We start from the raw sequence: 22,255 nt of genomic DNA, 5'->3' as shown, positions 1-22,255 counted from the left end.
CTCCCGAAAACTTGTATATTAAAGTTCACTGAGCTTGGTGGTCATGTAGACTGAACTTAAATAGTTAAGGTTACCAAAATATGAAGTTTGTACATTGCACTTAAACTGTTAAGTTCACTTGACATTTATAAAGACTCAACTTTAATTGTCATTTTATAACAACTTTACATTGTACAACAAGATGAAATAAAAGAAATTCATGACTGACTTTGTGTCAATTAAGGAATTAACTTAATTCTCCACAGAAACACACAACATTGTTCACACAGATCTTCATTGTAGTGGAAAGAAATACAATGAGTTGAACAGGGTCCATGTATACTAAAGTAAACACTGATCACCTAAATGGTGACTTTGCAAAAAAACTATAATTTACAACAAAACAGCATTAATAATACTAAAAAGAGTGTAAAACTTGAATTAATTTTATTAACAATTATTTATATATCCCATCAGTTGTTATTCTTTGAAACAGCGTAAATAATCAAAACATTTTCAGGCATGAGTATTCCTCGTGTCGTGACTTATGTTCTAATAATTTTAAGTTTATTGCACATACATTTTTTAGTTTAGGGTTTTGTATGTTAAGTTAAATTAACCAAGATTGTTAAAGGAATAGTCTACTCATTTTCAATATTAAACTATGTTATTACCTTAACTAAGAATTGTTGATACATCCCTCTATCATCTGTGTGCATGCACGTAAGCGCTGGAGCGCGCTGCGACACTTCGATAGCATTTAGCTTAGCCCCATTCATTCAATGGAACCAATCAGAGATAAAGTTAGAAGTGACCAAACACATCAACGTTTTTCCTATTTAAGACGAGTAGTTATACGAGCAAGTTTGGTGGTACAAAATAAAACGTAGCGCTTTTCTAAGCAGATTTAAAAGAGGAACTATATTTTATGGCGTAATAGCACTTTTGGGAGTACTTGGACTCGCCTGAAAAGTCCGCTCCCCTTCTCACTCTCATAATGGGAGAGGGATGGTGTTACTGCGCCGCGTCGAAGTACTCCCAAAAGTGCTATTACGCCATAAAATATAGTTCCTCTTTTAAATCCGCTTAGAAAAGCGCTACGTTTTGTTTTGTACCACCAAACTTTCTCGTATAACTACTCGTCTTAAATAGGAAAAACGTTGATGTGTTTGGTCACTTCTAACTTTATCTCTAAATGGTACCATTGAATGAATGGGGCTAAGCTAAATGCTATCGAAGCGTCGCAGCGCGCTCCAGCGCTTACGTGCACGCACACAGATGATAGAGGGATGTATCACAGTTCTTAGTTAAGGTAATAACATATTTTAATATTGAAAATGAGTAGACTATTCCTTTAAAGAGCACCAATGGTCCGATTTACGATTTAACATTTCCTTTGGTGTGTAAGTGTGTATTAGTACATGTTATCGATATGCAAAAGGTACAAACCCCAAAGTAAACGATGACGCGAGGTATCGTCTCCAACGTAAATCTCTTTTCTTGGACTACAACAAACACACAGATTGTAGAAAACCGTTTACTTCCTGGGATTGGTGACGTTGACAAGACCAACATTGTCATAATTCCTCCCGCTTCGGACTCACAGCCTGTAAGTTAACTCCTGTTAGCATTGCATTGTGCACGAATCTTTCAAACATGATAAAGAGCCTCACATTTCTGGCTGATGTCAGAGGTATTCAGACCAATCACAACGTACAGATTAGCTGGCCAATCAGGGACACAGAGCTTTTTAGGAAGAGAGTGAAATCTGGAGCTACAAAAATTTACGGTATGTGGAAAATGTGTTGTTTTAACCATAAACCACGCAAACTTATTGTATTATACCAAATACACAAAATAACGTTATTTTTTTAGCAATGAAATGGGTGCTCTTTAAGTTATGGATCCAAAATAAAAAAAATTTAAGTAATGTTTAGTCAGGATTACTTGACTTTTTAAATACAAACAACATTAGGTTTTTTGAGGTGGACTCTTTTGTGGAAGTACTTTTGGGAGATCTCATGTTGCCAATTACGAATCAATGAATCTATCGTAATTAATGAAATTAAACATTTGTACTTTACAAACATGGCATTTGTATATATAAAATATGAATTTGAGGAACATTTCCTTTTGATATGTTTTACTACATGGTTCCCAATTTAATATTGCAATTTAATTTCTTGGTTGCTCTAGGAAAAAGCTTTAATTGTACTACAGTTTTTTTAACAAGAAACAGATTATATGTAAAGCCATTAGCAGTTGCGAATCAAACATGTCATAGATATGCACTCATGCACAAGCCTACCAGGGCAAAATATACCACAAGTGCCTCTAGTAATACGGTCCACAGTTCGGCAAATCTCAGAAATAGCAGATTGAAGCCTGATGCAAATATCCTTGCTCTTCGCTGACCCCTCTGTCAGTTTAACCAAAGCCAAATGCTTTCCACAGCTCTCTCCTCTTCGCCCGAGCACCGTTTTCTCATACTCTACTGTATGGGTACTTGGCAGCGAATGCTGCACTATCCGTGGGCGACGAGAGATGTTAGCACAGCTGATTTTTAAGCTCTGCATTTTGCAGTGTGCTGGTGTGAATTACCACCCTGGGATGCTTGAATGGTTAATGAGACTTCCATGAATCAGGCACCAAACATGCAACAAACTCCCCTGTTTTTCCCAAATTGAAAGGTTTAGTCACGGTTACCAACCGAATCAAACTTAGGGCAGCTAAAGATAACTAAACAGACTTCCTTGCTCTATTTTGAGTAAAAAATGGATTGCCCAAGGGTGGATACAGATAGGCAGAATGTTTTCATAATAACTTACTTCATTCTAAACCTGCACTGTGTATTGACTGTGTCAAATAATGTTTGAACTGTTTTAAGGCCTGTGAAGCTTTCAATGGTAATAACTAGCAGCCATGATAGTGGTAAGGAATATTGATTTTTTTTTCAGGGTTTGTATGCATTTTGTGTGTATGTGTATGGTTGATCTCTGGCCCCTGATTCACACACTAGAGCTAGTATATGCCTTAGGCAAGTATATACCATATAATGAGAGCACAGTCTATCACTGCATTCCCACTGTCTGTTGTATTTTTTCATGGGTATTATAGCTTATCTCTTTCTCTATTTCTTTGACCTGTTGTTTGCTATAACTCTACAATTATCTCTTCTGTGATAACTGAAAAAATGACAGATGTAAAGATTTTCATTAAATTCTTTTATCCCAGCCAACATTTTATGGTGTACCCCAAAGTTCAGTATTGGGGCCATTTTCTGTATTGTGTCAGGGCTCAACAAAAAGGATGGCCCGGGGCCATCATGAGAGACGCTGGGGCCAGTAAACAGTATTGTCAGTGGCCCGATCGGGCCAGTGCTTCTCCCTCAGTGACCAAAATATAATTTCTGCCTGTGGCCGCCTGTCTATATGTATTCTTATTAGAGCTGTCAAAATTAACATGTTAACGCAAATTCATTTTAACGTCGCTGTTCTTCAAACATTTTCAGGTATTTTCATGATAATAAAGAATATTTATAATGATTATGTTTGACGATCTCTGATATCTGCAATGGTAGCTACTCAAGCTAATTGCCACTCTGCATTTTTTATTAGTTCTTTATTGTTGTTTTGTTCTTACTATTATTTTTGACTTGTTTGATTAAAGACTTTAATTGAACGATGGTTAGCTCAACTGTAATGAATCATTCTCTTCTCAGGTCGAGTTTTGTTTGCTGTCTGTGACTGACTTTGCTCTCAATAGCGAGTGAGATGTTAATTAGCTCCATAAGTTACAATGCACTGATGGGTCTGTCAGCTCGCGTCGGCTTTACATTCTCGTTCTAACGTTCTCTGTTTGCTCATTACTTGCACTGTTTGCAAGGTTAGGTTCGTATTGTGTCTGCCAACCACATCCTATTGACATCTCAGATCTGCAATGTAAATGCTTTGTTGCAAGTTTAAGATTTTAATTGTGTGGGCAACTTTAAGACTTTGGTTTTGGGACTTGAGGCGGCAACGCGACGTTCGTTTACACCCATTTAACTCAAACACCCCTCCTTGCCTCCTTTACCTCCTCCTCCTCCTCTTGTCTTCTCTTCAGCCCTGACACCGCATAGAAGAACGGAGGGAATATAAACTGTTATTGTTAAAAATGTTTGTTTGCAGTGAACTTTCATCTTGTACAGCAGCCCACCCTTTTCAGCATTGCAACCCCAGCTGGGGCTGTGCTTTCATGTGTAGTCCCTCGATGATTCCAACCTTTTGTATTCACTGCTCAATTAATATTCACGTCTTTCTCGCTTTCCTCAGGCCAGGAGTACAATAAAAAAGAAGACGTCACAAACTTTTTCTCCCCACTTCTACGCTCTTTGTATTGGGGGGGGGGGGGCTGATGATGTTGTTGATGTGGGGGCTATGTTAAATCCTGTTGCTAATTAGCTTCACCCAAAAGTTTTTGGGTCATTTATTTTTATTTTTTGTTGTGTTCAACTTAATGATCCATAAAACTTGTTTTGATGCTTGTCATTGGGATGACTCTTTATGTATGCTCAAGTGATAGAGCATTGGGCTACCAATGCAAAGGTTAGGGTTCAATCCCCAAGGAGCATGCATACTGATAAAAAATGTATAGATTAAATGTGCCGTATATCGGTTTGAACAAAAGCGTTTGCCACATGTATAAATGTGATTGATTGTGATTTTTGTTTCTTGTCTTCACGCAGGTCAATCAGATTCAGAAGACCGTGATCGACCCTTTGAAAAAGTGAGTACAGTGCCATTCTGGCTTCTTAACATTGTAGTTATGAGCTCCGTTTTCAAAACCTAGTGAGGTGACTTCTAAGACAATTGTAAAGTCTCCCTGTAGTAAATAATTTTATCTTTTAAAACCAAGGGGCAACCCTCCAATCTCTATCGAGAACCAACACGGAGGTTACTTAAACTTCAATTCATCGACTGGCGCCAAGAGGCTGGTTCCAAAAGGGAGTCGATTCCCATAGACTCCCATGTTAAATTACCATTTGTATAGTAGAAAATAATGAGTTTACAGCCTGGTACAAAAAATGTTTTTGGTCTATATAGCTAATTTTGCCCTTCATGACAGCTGTGGGTGGTGGTAATTTTTTTGTTACTCATCCGTTTAAATTATAATAAAGGCGTAGTGCACAATTTCTGAAAAACGCTTTGGAAAAGGTAGTCGGGCCGACTACCAAAACACACTTAGTAGCCAATCAGCAGTAAGATGCATGTGAACGAAACAACAAGATCCAGATTCTATTGGGGTAGGGGTGTATTTGTTTAGGTGATTCACATGTCAACATTGGCTTTCAGACATCATGGACCCTGCCTTTAAGCCTTAAAATTTGCATAATTAAGGGAATGGCCACTTGAGTGACGGGTGAAGTGCCACTGCTGTCACTACCAAACGAGCTAGGGTTAAAACCATAGACTGTAAAAAAGATGGACATAGTGTCCGTGACGTCACCCATTTGTTTCTGAAGATCGTTTTTGAAGCTTAAAGTAGGAGTTGCCTGTTGTCGCCATCTTGGCCGAGCGTCAATCGCGCATCACTCGCGGATATCCAAAAATGGGATAGGAGGCGGGACATGGGTGAAGCTGAGGTGTCTGGTTGCTGAAACCACGCCTGCCTAGCTCGATTCTAGTGACCGCAGTGGCTGTGTGTGGCCATGCCCTTAATTATGCAGAACTTTAAAGCTTAATATCATTTAAACGGAGGAGTTACAAAAGAATTCACCCCCCTCACAGTTGTCATGAAGGGCAAACTTAGCTATACAGGCCAAAAACTATTTTTTGTACCAGGCTGTAAACTTATTATTTTCTACTATACAAATGGTAATTTAACATGGGTGTATATGGGAATTGACTCCCTTTTGGAGCCAGCCTCTAGCGGCCAGTCGATGAATTGCAGTTTAAATCACTTCCGTATTGGCTTCATCAGAGAGATCGGAAGGTTGCCCGTCGGTTAAAACGTATATTTGAGCATCATAATAGCACATATCAAACTTTGACCTGTCACAATACATTTTTCATGCTTTAAAACAGCTTAAATATAACTCGACACCCTTGCATCATTTAGTATGTGGATCTATGAATATGCAAATTAGTCCCTGCCTCTTCTCAATCGCACAGCTTTGACCATAGATCTGAATTTGCAAATTAGTCCCCACCTCCACTCTTTCGCATCACGTTGGACCATAGATATACATGTAAATAGATGCTACATTCTACAGTTTCAGACACATAACTGCTAAGTGCGGTTTTGCACAATGTATACGTAAACTGTGCGTTTACAACACTAATTTTTAAACGCTGATGTTACACAGGGTACAGCACTCACCTGGAATGCATTGAGATGGGAATTTTTTTATTAGACATATACCTCGTAATACATAGTTATGTTAGTATGAATCAATATATTTCAATCTACATAGCACACATACACATAATTGGTGCCATAGCGCATTTTTAATGCTTATCAGTATTTCATTATCACTTTGCGACATATGTAAAACTTTTTAATTGTTGTAGTCTGTTGTGCGTTTGACATAAGGAGTACTTTATTTACGTGGTGCACAAAGTTTCTGCTTATTGTATTGAGTGCTAGGTTTTGGATTAGACATCTATATCTATTTTTTTTTAATGAACATAACATAGTTTTCAGCTGAGATGATATCTTCCAGTGGACATCTGCTGATTTGACCTGGAGTGGAAGTAATTATGCCTTTTGAATCAATGTTGCATTGAAATTATTATGTGTCTTAAGTTAGTTATGAATGCTGGCTGGAGTCTCGTTATTGTCTTTAAACACCTGGAATCAATCTGCGTGTGCTCGGCAGGAAAAAAATCTGTACTATTCAGTTTCAACTTGACTAAATTAACTGATGTTTATTGCATAAAAAAGGCAGCCAGGCCGCTGCAATTAATTAATATTGAGAAGGTGTGTTAACAACTCTCATTTAGTTCAGCAGACTTCCTTTCAGCTGCGCACATTAAAATCAAAGAGCGTTTATATGAGAAATGATCTGACGGCTGCAGGTCTGTCCTGAATGAATGAGTGCGTCTGGAGGAAAGTTTATTTGGCTGTCCGCCCCTCCACTCCTCTCTCGCCCCCATGAGTGCTATTCCATGCCTCTGTCCCCTCGTGGGAGGAGCCGGAACAGGAAGCAGTGTCCTTAACAAGTGACTGGGAAGAGGAGTGGGTGCAGACACTCCTAAAAAACGCCTCTCTATGTGTGTGTTGTTTTTTTGTGTGTGCATATGGTTTTTTTTAGTGGAGTTCTCACTGCAAATACTTTATTTTCTGAAGGTTTGCTGATCTGTCGTCACTTATATAAGAAATAAATATATTTGGTTTCACTACTGTATGCTTTACCACAAAGAGGTTTTGGTCTCATGGCACTCTGGTGAAGCCATACATTGTGTGTGTGTGTGTGTGTGTGTGTGTGTGTGTGTGTGTGTGTGTGTGTGTGTGTGTGTGTGTGTGTGTGTGTGTGTGTGTGTTTGGTGGCAGGATGGAATGGTTCTCATTTCCGTTGGGTGGTGGGTGTGTGACGGACGTGTGTGTAGGCTCTTACTGTGGCCTCAGGCCCAGAAACACACACACACACACACACACACACACACAATGTAAGCACAAGAGAGACATTAAAAAGCGCAGTACACAAAAACCATTGATTGACCATTTCTCTTATACAAACTATTCAACATGTTAGCTTGCTGTTGTAACAGCACTGATTGGAATGAAGACTATTCAGGTCATATACTCTATATGAATGAAACTTTTTCTTCCAAAATGTACTTTTTTTACATGAAATTATTAAGGAAGGTTTTATCACCATTTCTCTTGCGTTATTATATTGTTTTTATGATAATTAAAGTCTTCCTGTATTCGATAATTTTATCACTTAAAACTAATCGTTTAGCATTAAAATTACTGCTGGGTAAAAATATTGATTCATTAATGCATTGCAATTATTTGTTTCTCAATTCAATATCGATTCAACAAATCCTATGAATCGATTCAGCCCACCGGCCAGTGGCGGCGCTGTGGTCAACACTCTAATGAGAGTGTTCAGGGGTGTACAAGACGCCCTTTACCAAAACAGCATGATTCCCATTTTTATTTTACTATTTAAAACGCCTTAGTTCATTGTAGCGAGCACTCAGTCCGCCTCCCTCCCTACCCCTCCCCTCTCTCATGTTGCGTGCCGCATCTCGCGCATAAAATACAGTGAAAGTATTTTAACTCTGTGTGATTTCTTTTTCGCGTAAACGCCAACAGTAATGGATGTTACTGACAGAAAAGACGGATGGTCGAGTTCATCATGACTTAACGAAAGGTTAGCAGTAGTGTTTCCCACACATACCCGTTCTCTTGTTGTGAGTCTGTGTGCAAGCAACAACACTGATGAGAAGAGCAAACATCAGTACAGCCTCAATGTAAATGTATGATGATTTTGTCAGACGATGTCCCGTTTTTAGCAGCAGTAGAAGAAAGAGCTGATTGGATTAAAGGGGGTCGTTACTGGGTTGTGTTTGGTCACTATTTTTATAGACCAAAGACCAGATAATATGTAAAAATAGCATTCAGTTGTGTTAAAATGAAGTATAATGTGATAGATCAAAGATTAAAACACGACGCAATGGCATCACATATATGCTAATCGGCGTGTGACGTCATCACCGCCACAGTCTTTCAAAATCCTGTAAACGTATGAAGAGTTTGGTTCCAAAACGCAATAAATCAATTTTGACAAATTTCAGTAAAAACATGTTTTCCATACCAAAGAGTGACAAGATGAAAACCACTATTTCGGTTACAAACTTTCACATAGCATCTTTAGGTTATAAAAACATAAAAAATTCAAATCCATAACTTGATTTTCAAAGATTTATTATAAAAACGGATTCTTTTTTTTCAAAATGCTATAAATCTATTGAATCAATATATAATGTGCATTCATCTTTGTCATGTTATATTCATTTAGTTGACTAGTGGTATACACTGAATAAAAAAGTAACATTAATGGCATTAATCAAAACATTGCTGCGGTTATACTTGGAACATTGTGTCGTCATCGCTTTTTCATAGCGATCAGCTGTAAAATGTTTTGGTCCTGCTCGATTTTCGTTGACTTTAAGTAAAATAATGGAAAGTTTTTCATACGATCCTCTGGGGTCAATGTGTTAGCATGAGAGAAGCTTGATGCTGTCAGGAGAACAAGTGATGTTCTCCTGAGTGCCTCTCGCGTAAATTATTAGATGTTGATGGCATTTCTTTCCCGTCACAGAAAACCATCACAGGTTTATCAATGCCATTAAAGTATTATTTTGTTTTTGTTTGTTTGTTGATCACGAAGTACAAAGTAGATGAGGAAAACTAGGATTCCGTGTACTCAACGCGCTGCCATTGTTTGTTTACATTGCGTGAATGGTGCGCTGTGATTTGTTGAGTGGATTTATTGCATTCTGCAGAAAAGGAGAATTGGCGTTTATTGCGTTTTGGGAAAAAAGGGAGAGAAGATGACAGAATAACACGGCGGATATTGAATTTTGCGTAAAATTAAGAATTTACTTTTAAATACTGACCTGATACAATACAAATTTTGGTAGTAACACATTTTTTAAAAATGGTGTTTATCACGTTTTGGAACCAAACTCTTCATATACACAGGTATTTAATTGCTTGTGTATTTACTTATTACCGAATCGATACTGAAGCAAATAATCAATATTGAATAGAATTAAATCGAATCGAAGCATCAAGAATCGAAATCAAATCGAATTGTGAAATTCCTAACAATTCCCAGCCCTAATTATAATAGCATATGTAAAAGTTTTCCTGTGACTATAATTTCTACATGCGTTAAAACTGCTTAAATGTAATTACCTTATTTAGTATATTCTATCTATGAATATGCAAATCAGTCTCCGCCTCTACTCAAACGCACACCTCGGACCATATATGTGACCCTGGACCACAAAACAAGTCGTAAATCGCATGGGTAGAAAAAAGATACATAGGATGGGTCAAAATGATTGATGTTTTATGCCACAAATCATTTGAATGTTATTAGGGATGCTCCAACCTTAGATCAGTATCGGCCGATCATCGCTTTAAATGACTCGATCGGTTCTAAATTTGCCAATGTCATGAACCGATCTTTCAAACGCGTCTTCACATCCCCATCAAACACCATGTTCACGACATCTATCGCTGACATTTCATCTTCATGCCGAAAGTTTATTATTTGCATGTTTTTTTAAGGTTTTGACTGTTTAACCTTTTATTTTACCTTGCAGCTTGTCTGCAATGTGCACCTGCGACGCACACACAGACACAGCCTGTTATTCAGTGCGACAGTGCAAAGTTCTCTCTCGCTACCGTAACCTAATTTATTTGTCAATAATATTAAAGATAAAATCACTGCTTATGACTAAAGAACTGTTTTACTTTATAAGAATGTATCTATATTTAATTCATACACTGAAGACTGTACAGTGTTTTATTTTCATTACTTTTAACTAGGCATAGGCCGGTATAAGATTCTGGCGGTATGATAACCTTTAACAAAAATACTACGGTTTCACGGTGTTGCGGTATTGTCATTGCGAAACTAAAGTGTGTTATTTCAAATGCCAGGTAAAAATAAAGCCTTTAAATTATAATATGCTGTCAAAAAATATATAATATTTTCGTAATGTATATTAAATGTAAACATCAAATCAATAACATGAATTTAATGATTTAATCAATTTTGTATAAACACAGCTCACGGTATCACAGAACATTTTAGTGGTTTTGAAACCTTGACTGTTTAAAACCTTGGCATACCTAGAAACCGGCCCATGCCTACTTTTAACAGGCATAAGCCTTCTCATTGGTATATTAAATTGCTCTTTGTGGAATAAATATTGAATGTGCTCATTTATTGGACTCTGTTAAAAAACAATATTATAGCTGATTAAATGATATAACAAAGGCAACATCTGTATTTTGACCGCAAGAAATCTGTACTTGGTATCGGCTGTAAAAATCATGATTGGAGCATCCCTATATATTATATCAAGATATTTTGTACATTGCCGTAATTATATAAAAACTTTTCTTATTTCGTTATTTGACGTGATTTTAATCAGTCAATATTAAAGATATCAAGGTTATATTTTGACACAATGTTATTTACATTATGAAGGATGATTTTATTTAGAAAGTCTAGCTGGGGTTTACATGCTAGGTCACATTAACATTATTTGTACTCCATATCATTCATTGTCTAAAACAAAATTTATGCTGCTTTTAATAAAGATGTATTACAAAAACATAAAGCGAAAAAAAATTCATGTATGCAATTAGATTTAGGAAATTTTGCTTAATTAAAAACCTTAAAGGTTTAAAAAAATCTGCATTATTTTTAAGCAAAATATTTTTTCTTTCAATTATGGGATAAAATATTCCCTCAGACATTTCTTAGTGAGATTGACAAATACACAAATGCAGGAAATTTCTTACTTGGCTTTTAACAAAGTTCTTTTAACCATCACTATGTCTTCAATCCTTAAAACATACCGTCTTTGTTTTCATCTGAACTAAAACCCAATTAATCAGAAATAAGCCAAGATACCATAAAAGACAAGATTCCATTAGTGCATGAATAGCTCAACATTTCTCGTTTCTGTCTCGTTGTTCTCCCAGTGTTCATAGGATGAAAGTATTTATAATGTGATCTGTCTGAAAGGCTGTTTTTTAAACTTTAATGGCTTCAGACATCTGTCGGATATCTTAATGTGATAACTCATTTCTGAACCAGGTGAGTGTGTGTATTTTGTCTTCAATAACAGAAGTCAGCAACGGTTTTGAATTGAGTGAGTAGCACTCCATTATATCTGCTGGGAGATATGCATTAGGGGGTGGCTGTTTAGATGCGGTTGACTGAAGCCTTTGTTGACAAAAACACAGATTTTTTTTTTTTTTTTTGAGAAGCTGGTAATGTTGCAACTTGCTAATGTTAACTTTACGTTGGCACTTAAAGGAGTAGTTCACCCTAAAATTACAAATAGGCCATATTTTAGTGTATATTACTTTTTTCTTTCAGTCAAACACAGCTGAAATATATAAAAGCTATGCAGCTTTATAATGGCATTGGATAGTGCCCCATTTTTAACATTTCAAAAGTGCATCCATTCATCAAGAATTTAATCCATGCAGTTATTAAATGTCTTCTGATGTGAAGCGATTTTGTAAGGAAACATTTATATTACAAACTTTATGAACTACGACTGTTTGCATGGTAACTCTAAATTCTGCTGGGTTATTTTTAACCCAATGCTGGGTAAATATTGAACAGAACACATGTTGGGTTATAAATAAATGAGGACTTGTCAGCGTTAACACGTTAACGCATGCGATTAACTAATAATCATTAACGCGTTAAAATAATTTAACGCAGTTAATCGCAGTCAGACAAACCACCAGCTCTGCATCCAGTCTGCGCAGTACTGCCCATCAAGACAAACACACGCATACACGCACACCTCTTGATGTTTTTTGGAACTGCATGCATGTGTGTGTCTGTGCATGCGTTTGAAATGCTTGGAGGTCACATACGGGGCGAGAAGTGCTGCTTTGCGTCGGGTGTAGGACAACTCGCTGGTCTGACCGGGGACCCTCCTGATGAGGAAAATGACAGCATGCGGACGGCCCGCCCTTGTATACCTTCGGCTTTAGGAGTTGCATTGCGACAACCCAAAACGCCCTAGTATCATGACCGCATGTTTTGCATGGGCAAGTACCACTTGCATTTTTTCGAAACTGTAAAAATACAGTGTCTAATGCAAAAGATGCAGTGTTTTCTGTGTTTTGTTTGAAAATATAAATAGACGCAGGGCTGAGTCAAAGATTTGTTATAATAAGAGTTCTCAGGCATGATGCAGCACAATGCATGCAGATTACACCCTACGGCAGAGTCAACCGGTTGAACTCCTAAAATGAAGTACCGTCACGCTGCCCCGCTGACAGCGGCACGAGGTGGCTGCGGCGGTCACCCTGTCCAGACTCTGGTTTGGCTCGTGTGTGACTGCGAATCTGTCCAGCTGTTATTTCTGTCATTTTTGTCTGTCAAGCGGCCTCCACGCCTGCAGCCAGACCAGACGGGTGTTAAATTATACAGCGAGGTGGAGTGCGAGTGTATGCAGCCCTGTGGACGTTTAGTGAAACATCAAAAAAGTGACTGTCTGTTTGGGTTGTGCCGAGTCAGACGGGCCGTCCTCTAGTCAGACTGACCCGTTCATCTTATAGATCAATTGCAGACTAAAATGTTATCATTGGAGTTACATATAGAAATTGATATTTTTAAAATAGGTGTGAATGGTTTGTGTATTTCTGCACTTGTGATTTGGTGTGTTAGTAAAACATCTAAATAGCACTTGCAAGACGTTAAAGTAATAGTTCAGGCAAAAAAGAAAATTACCAGACAATTAACTCACCGTAATTCCAGGTGTATATGACTTCCTTTCTTCAGCCGAACACATTTAGAGTTATACTAAATAATATCCTGGCTCTTCCTAGCTTTGTAATGGTATAATAGTGACTGCATGTTTAAAGCCCATCCATCACCAGATAAAGTAATCCATAAGACTCTGGTGAGTTAATATATGACTTTTTGAAGTGAAGCAATATTTTTGTGAGAGAAAACAATTTATATAGAAGCGTATTCAGTGATCAATACATTTTAACCGATCAATATGGAAACCGGTTCATTGTCTCGTGACTGCGTGTTTCATTAAGACGCATTTGGCAAAATGGGCATGATTTGAGAATCTCCCAAAGAACATCTTGTAAGCATAAATAAAAGCAATACAATGTCAATGCCAACATCCCAAATTGGCTTCGATTAAGCATTTCAACTTGGCTGCTCTTCTTGCATGAAGTAGCTTTAAAGTTACAAACATAAATGTACAACTTTACAGAACAACCACTATCTCTGTTTCTCCAAAAATGAAATTACTACATTGTTAGTGCTGTTGTAACCTTGAAATTAAAAAGTAAATGAAAGTCCCAATGAAATTAAAATAAACAATTCTTATTTTTTTTATTTACTATTGCATTGTTTATTATAAACAATTTATGTGCGTTATTCGTTTTTTTATTCATGTACCCTCATATTTTGAATAAAAATCTAAAAATCTACTTTCGTGATCATTCTGATGACGTCAGCTAGACGGCTTGGGCGGGAGCGTTCCTTAACTCCACCCCCTCCAGCTGTCAGTCTGCTGCCAGTCCTATTTCTTAACGAAACACATATTTTTCTATATATAATCAAAGTCATTTTTATAGCTGGTGTCTGGTTGCTGTCTTCACCTGTGCATGTGTATTGGCTGGAGGCTACAGACCCAGCAGCCAAAGGTTGCTGCCCAGAAATGTCCCAAATGTTCTTTTATCTGAAAGAAAATGCATCATGGGCTGGATTTACACTTCAGATCTTGATGCTCAATTCCGATTTGTTGACTATAGTCAATTTGTTTTACTTTTTACAACCCGCTTACATTATCTTTTAAAAAGCGTTCTGATATCTGCGTTTATATTAAATACTTATACTACTGACCCAAAACAACTTCGAGAGAAAGTTACAAGAGAAAGTAAAACATGCAATGGACACCCACTTAATTATTATACAATATTTAAATACAAGATTATACAGCTTTATTTTACGTAACAAGACATAAAACTTAAGCATTACTCCAAAAAGTAGAGCCGTCATCCTCCATTGTGCTTTTAAAAAGAGTCATGTGATCGCGGGTTGACAACGTAATTTTGAAGTCATGTGCCAATGTCAGTTTTTCATGATGTATGATTTATCTTTTAATCACAGGAGCAAAACAGAATGCTATGTTAGCATCTTTATGAACTTTTAGTGTCATCTCCAATTTTGGAAAGGTGTTCAGAAGCTGAAGAAAGAAATAGTTTCTGTATTGTTGATATGAAAAAGGCTCTAGTAATGAAGGATTAAATTATGTCACAATTGGAGTTAATAAAAGCGTTTTAGTATTATGTGTTATATAAGTCAGTTGTCACACTTCATATTCGTGCCAAGAAGAAGAGAGATATGAGAGAGTCATTGAACCAAGGTGGTGTTTTATAAATAGAGAGAGAGCGTGGGTTGCGGGGCTGGGTCCTATGACGTAGCCAGAGCGATATTGGGCCGCTCCCTTTGCTACTTCCTGTGGGAAACAATTTAGGGCTTGTCTTAACAGAGAGATCTGCTTTCTTTTCTTTAACTTTCCTCCACTTTCACCTTCTGTAGCTCATCACTTTCTTCACTTATACTATGAATGGATGAATGAAGAAAACCTTAATTTACTACTTTGAATTTAGGTTAAATCAAAGTCTTTGACTTACACTAAAGTTTATTGATCACATTTCTAGTGTTTCAACCTTTTTCAACCACTATTTACAACACCCTTATAAGTTTAATCAGTTTGATTACTAGTCCAACATTATTATTTATTGGTCTGCATGAAATCAGGGTTGGCCCATTTTAATTCCTTTCTTTGTTTAGGTTTTATTAGGGCTGTAACGATTAATCATGAAAATACGCGTTTTCTTAATGAATGAATTTTAATGAATTAAGGTGAAATCCTGGCACATCCTGGGACACGTGATTTAATCGTTACATCCCTAGGTTTTATTTTGCATGAATTGCCTGTTTTTTTCTAATCCAAATAAGTTACGTTTCATTCCAGCAAATGTCATTAAAACTGTTTAATTGTATTAAGCTGTTACAGTGCTAATGTTAGTTTTGCCTAACCAGTTTCCATTTTAACTATTTAATTAAATCTGTATATTAAAAGTCATGTTTCGGTACGGACCTTTTGTTTTATCTCACGGTTCGGAGTGCACACAGAAAGTTAAACATCGCATTCCTAGGTCCAGATTACTCATAATTTAACTTTGCGTTATGCAAATTTTCCACTGGAGATAAATATTTTCAACTTGCGTGGGAGATGCGTTTTAGGCAATTAGCGCATGTTCGCAGTAATCGCGCCACCAAATTTGCGTCATTCGCATCGTGTGAATTCACATCTGTTCGCTTCATTGCATTCACTTTGTATGCAATTTACTTGAAATTCGCTTCTGGTGTGTACGCAGCATTAGGGGGAAGAAATGCAAAACGTAAAATTACTTGTCGTTTATTATTAACATTTGTAAACTTCAGCATTTTTTAAACATGTAACGGTCAAACATGTCCATCTATAGCGCATGTTTTACATAGAAAAGCAATGGGAAGTACACAGTGGAATGAAAAAGGTTTTCACCTTTTGCGTCTTTACTAAACAAACAGAATGTAAAGTGAAAAGCCACTCCAGACTTTTGTTCACGCAGTTACGGCAATGTTAGTTTCCCATCCTTGGAGCGATCCCAGGATCAATTCCAGGACGTGTTTGTGTTTTTCTGAAATCAATGTGCTGCGTAAAAAGTCTTTCCATTGTGCTGCTTACTGTTGTTAATCTATTTTAGATTCCTTTATTTATAAAGTCGCAAAGGCATCACCTTAAACAATGAGTTTAGATATGCTGTAGATGTGGTGTTTTCATAATTACTGTCTTGAAGCATCTGGCTAATGTGAGCAATAATTTAATTATCAGTTTATTTAAGCTCAGTAATTAACACCCTCAATTAAAGTTACCAATACATGCATTGCATTGCCCATTTCAGTTAAACAGCAGGCACATCTACTTATTCCTAGTCATATTTTTCATGCATCACTTCGACTGCAGAAACTTACAGCAGATACATCTGAGATTCTCTACACATACCCCCAAAATACTTCACAAGAACAAACACTTGTAGCTCCTTGGCTCTAAAACTGACCTCCAACTCTGAACATCGCAGCGTTTACAAAGTAAACAGCATCTCTTTTTTTCCAGTAGTCACAAAGAACAAAACGCATGTTTGTATTGTGTTCTCAATGCTCTCGGGCAATGCGAAGTCGAAACGCAGTCAGGCCTCGAACCGAAGCGACCGACTCTGTTGCTTAGTTACAGTTTAGAGTTTTCCTATTTTTAGTTTCCTGAGACCAGGCTTCTCACCCAGAGATTATATTTTCATTTGGAATAGAAACAATAAAAAACTCTGCAAAATGCCTCAGTGCCATTTGTGCGTCTGTAATTAAGTGATCCTGATAAAATGGGCGAGCGCTACATGAACCTTCTCATGACATTATTATACATTCGTGCAATATTTTCTGGGGTTTCTTAAAGACAAATCCTTGGTTTGCCTTGCTAATTTGATCTCATCAAAGGTAAAAAAAATTATATAAATACAGAAGTGAATAGTTGTCTTGATACATGGGTCAGTGACAAAAACGCTTTGGCAAGATGAGAAATTAATAAAAAAAACTTGTTTTATAAGCATGCATCAGGTTATTTTAATGCACATTGTGTATTTATGTTAATTCTATGCAATAAGAAATTACATTTGCACCATTTTTATGAAAGTTAAGACTGAATGGACGTGACAATGTCAAATGGTGTAACCGCCAATTGTGCCAAAGAATGAGAAATATGAAATATTTTATCCACCTGGATGGCATGTAAGCGTAATCATCCAAAAAACAAAAAAAATAAAATATAATTGTATTAGTTATTTCTAAATGTAAATTTTTATGTGTTTTTGTAATATTTGTCCTGACATATGCTGAAAACAGTCGTTTTCTAAATAATCTTTGACAAATTATGTAAACATTTATGTAAAAAAATTATATTACACTTAACTAGATCATTATATTTTAATATTTATATTATATTTTTTATACTTTTTATGAATATATTTATATTTTAAAGGGGACAGAGAATTTTTACCTTGTCTTTGTTGAATAATGGTAGTCTACCCACATTCACAAACATACAAAAAGTGCTAAACATGCTAAACATCTCAGTCTCATAGAAATTCCTCTTTTAGAAATGTCAGCCAGAAAACAGCCCAATCTGAAAAACTGATGCTTATGACATCACAGGCATCTAACTGTCCTTCCACTTTAAAATAATTGGCTACATTTTTTGAGTGGCAGCAAAGTCAGCCAATTAGTAATGAGATTGCAAGTTAAGCCAGTAGGGGGAGCCAAATTGGTGCAAAACCACTTGTTTAAAATCCCCCACCCTAATAGAGCTATCTGAGAGAGGTTTTTAGGAAGCTTCTAAGGCATTACAGACCCAAACAAAAAAATTTTTGTCTACATGTCACATCACAGAACAAGGATAAATACTCCGTTCAATCATTCTATGTCACCTTTAATAAAAAAAAACTAGTTGCACCAATTGACACAGACTGGTTACACCACATTGACATTTTTGCAATTATCCCCCAAATTTTCTTTCAAAATAAAAAAACAGAAATTTTAGAAAAAAGAGAATGTATACAAGTAATCTGCAAATTTGTTTTAAAATTTCAACCCTTTTACATTTAATTGATCCATACGGACACATAAAATTATTAACATCACGTCATTGACCCATATATGTTTAAAATGATATGATGTAAAGTTAAGGTGAATAAAATGAAGACTTGTACATGTATAACATTGCAGGTTGCCCATTCAGTGAGCTTTACATTAGCATTGACAATTATGACGGCATTTACACCAAGGCATTTTCCACCTGTTGCTGGCTTGTGTTTTTAAAAAAAAGGCAGCAGCTAGTGGGTTTTTTTCAGCTTTTTCCGCACTGAACGCCCAGAATTGAAAAATGTTCAACTTTGGGGGAAACGCTTATCAATGTCACTTCTCACCTGGCCGTCCAATCACAGTGGATGAGGGGCGGGACAAATATCACAACAACCAACCAGCGCCTAGTTGAAGAAACGCTGGCAAGCGCCCAAAGTTGGCATCCGCCTGCCGTTTTCAGCTGCGCTTTTAAACGCTTTGGTGTACACGGCCCCTATCTCATTTGGTGTTGCTTGCCATGATAATTCTCACACTGTCTTTGCTGTGTGTTTGTGTGCATGTAATTTAGGTACAGCAGTGTGTTTCCAAGTTTGAACATGGCAGTGAAACGCAGGGAACAAGCTCTTCAAGACTACAAGAGACTCCAGTCTAAAGTGGAGAAATATGAAGAAAAAGAGAAGACGGGGCCTGTTATGGTCAAACTCCATCAGGTACAACCAACTTTCTACTGTTATCATTCATTATCCACCCATGTCCCTCCGTTATATACTTCTATACTGTTTAATCACTGCTCATTGGTGTCCTTGAGCAAGACACCTTACCCTAATTGCTTCCCGGGCGCTGGGATAGCTGCCCACTGCTCAGGGTGTGCGTGTTCACGACTCACTGGGATGGGTTAATGCAGAGGTCGCATTTCGAGTACGCATTGCATATTTGATAAGCTTGTCACTTTGTCTTATTCCAATAAAGGATGCAAATGAGTGCTTATGTTATGCAGGATGAATATTTGCGCTAGACAAAGTCTGCAATATTTAATTTCCCTTATTTAACAGGCCTGGAGCTAAACAAAACGCATCAGGTCCCGTGTCAGACCTCAAGAGTCTTTGGCTTTATTATAATCTGTCCACTCTCATACATTAGCGGTGGGTTTTTTTTAGCACACAGCAACAAGTGAAGGAAGCCGGGTTGGATGGGTGCAGAAGTATTCAGAGCGTATGTATACATGCGAGTGCTCTCACCCACGCAGGAGAAACAGCCTCTCGACTCACAGCAGCACTTTTTCAAGAGGCTGAGCGCAACACGCTGCTGGATAATTGGGTTTCGCGTGTGGAAATGCAAACAAACAATAATTGTTTGTGCTTTTTTGTTGCGTGCTTCTGGGTCATGTGTGTATGTTGACATGTGAAGGACTGTATGTACACACGGAGACACCGATCGGTCCCTGGAAACTTCATGCATGCACAGCCCACGCACACACATACACTAAAAGGCTAAGGAGCATCGTAGAGGATAAAAGAAGTGATCAAAGGTGTGTTTGCCGGGCCTGTCCCACACTCACGATCACATTTGCAAATGTACTGTATCATATATAGAAAATGGGTCACCACCTACCAGAGGTCACAATTCGCATACAATTTCCCCTTCCGCTGTGGTGCTCGGCTGATTGTATCATAAACATTTCTTTTCCCCACCTCCACATCCTTAAAATGCCCTGACCTTATGTTTTTTCCTTTTGTTATTTTAATGACAAACCATGACGGTGTGCTTTAATAACTGGCAAGTCATTCAAGAGTAGGCAGTAGTGACTGGTTTTATTTTTGTGTGTTGGTTTCTGTTTTAGGCCAGAGAAGAATTGAAGCCTGTCAGGGAAGACTTTGAAGCCAAGAACAAGCAGCTTTTGGATGAGATGCCCAAATTCTACAACAGTCGCATCGACTACTTTCAGCCCAGCTTTGAGGCATTGATACGAGCTCAGGTAAGCGGCCCACACACATGAATATTTAACAATCAAACAGAAATCCAACATATCAGTAAAAGATAACATGGAGAACAGATGTTTTGGCCAGCCCTTTTAAAATGAGAGATGTTTTCTTTAAAGGCTGATTGATATTTCTGCGTTGGACCTACGCATCTATGCCGTAAGCTACACTTTAGTTTGCATTTATACTTCTGCATCGTTGTCAGCATCAATGTGCAGGCCGCTAGTATGCAGTGTTACTGATGTAACACACAGTTTCAAGGCAAAAGCTGAAGATAAAGCAGCTTGTTGTGTATGCTATTGGAATCAGTAGTAATGGAGGTAGACCTTTTTTATAAGAAAGGTAACCTTAAAGCAACACTATGTAGTTTCCATGTAAAAATGACTTACAGCTCCCCCATGTGGTTGAAAAGCGCAACAGTGCCTGGTATCAGACACTCTTCTGCAGGCAGGGGGATGGGGCGGGGCTGTGTTTCCTACCCTCCACCGCCACTTTCAGAGTGTGCTTGTAGCAGCTAGGAGGCTGCTCAGGTTGGAGCAACAGTACAATTTGTCCAGTTAAAAGTTGTTCTATCACTGAAATTATTTTAGAGACATTATTTAAAGGTAAAAAAACTACATAGTGTTGCTTTAAATGACTTCTGTCGTGAATTGACGCTATATAGAAAATACAATTTAATTGACCTTCAAAGTGGGCTAGGGGTGCCAGTGGGGGGGGGGCTAATATAATGGTAGGGGAAACACTGCTAGAGGGAACTGAAAGGGATAGTTCGGCCAAAAACGATATTAAACCCATGATTTACTCACCCCCAAGCTGTCCGAGTTGCATATGTCCATCGTTTTTCATACAAACACATTTTTTGATTTTTTAGAAAATATTTTATATCTTTCTGTTCATTAAATGTTATGTTACGGGGTCCAGCAATAGTCCACGACCTTCAAGTCCAAAAAAGTGCGTCCATCCTTCACAAATTAAATCCAAACTGCTCCAGGATGATAAACAAAGGTCTTCTGTGGGTAATCCGTGCGGTGTTGTTGTAGAAATATCCATATTTAAAATGTTATTAACGTTATAAACTACCTTCCGGTAGCGCCGCCATCTTAGACTCAGGAGAGAGGATCAGCGTAGTGTACGCACTTTTCTTAGTGACGTATGACAAATTCGGAGGGCGGGGGACAGAGCAGCAGCAGAGAAACTCTGTACGTTGCGTAAGCTCTCATCCTGAATGCGCATCACTCCAAAATGGCGGCGCTACCGGAAGGTAGTTTATAACGTTAATAACATTTTAAATATGGATATTTCTACAACAACACCGCACGGATTACCCACAGAAGACATTTGTTTATCATCCTGGAGCCGTTTGGATTTAATTTGTGAAGGATGGACGCACTTTTTGGACTTGAAGGTCGTGGACTATTGCTGGACCCCGTAACATTACATTTAATGAACAGAAAGATCTAAAATATTTTCTAAAATATCCGAAAATGTGTTTGTCTGAAAAACGATGGACATATGCAACTCGGACAGCTTGGGGGTGAGTAAATCATGGGTTTAATATCGTTTTTGGCCGAACTATCCCTTGAAAGATTAGTAAACTAAACATTTGTATGGTGGATTTTCATTCTTATATAGTAGGGGTGTCGCAATTCTCCAAATTCTCGATTCAATAACATTTTCAATTCTAAGATTAGGATTCGATTCAATTCTCGATTTTAAATTCTTTTAGGGCCTTTTTCTTTTTGGATAGTGTAGTAGAGAGTTGACATGAAAGGGTTGGGTGGAGATAGGGGAGCAGGACCGGCAAAGGACCACAGAGCGGGAAATCGAACTCGGG

The 22,255-nt window shown here is 37.6% G+C and overlaps 1 protein-coding gene across 1 annotated transcript in view; it reads left to right on the top strand.

The window, feature by feature from the left end:
- Nucleotides 1-22,255, top strand: part of bin3 (bridging integrator 3) — a 74,259-nt gene that overhangs the window by 37,655 nt on the left and 14,349 nt on the right. The window contains exons 6-8 of the mRNA XM_055168405.2: nucleotides 4,706-4,746; nucleotides 19,011-19,152; nucleotides 20,283-20,417. Of these exons, the coding sequence (XP_055024380.1) occupies nucleotides 4,706-4,746; nucleotides 19,011-19,152; nucleotides 20,283-20,417 (318 nt within the window). The remainder of the gene's footprint in view (nucleotides 1-4,705; nucleotides 4,747-19,010; nucleotides 19,153-20,282; nucleotides 20,418-22,255) is intronic.

This window comes from Misgurnus anguillicaudatus, chromosome 5, assembly GCF_027580225.2.
Source record: "Misgurnus anguillicaudatus chromosome 5, ASM2758022v2, whole genome shotgun sequence".
Taxonomy (NCBI): domain Eukaryota; kingdom Metazoa; phylum Chordata; class Actinopteri; order Cypriniformes; family Cobitidae; genus Misgurnus; species Misgurnus anguillicaudatus.
Note: the sequence above shows the minus strand (reverse complement) of the source record. Positions and strands in the feature narration are given on the sequence as shown.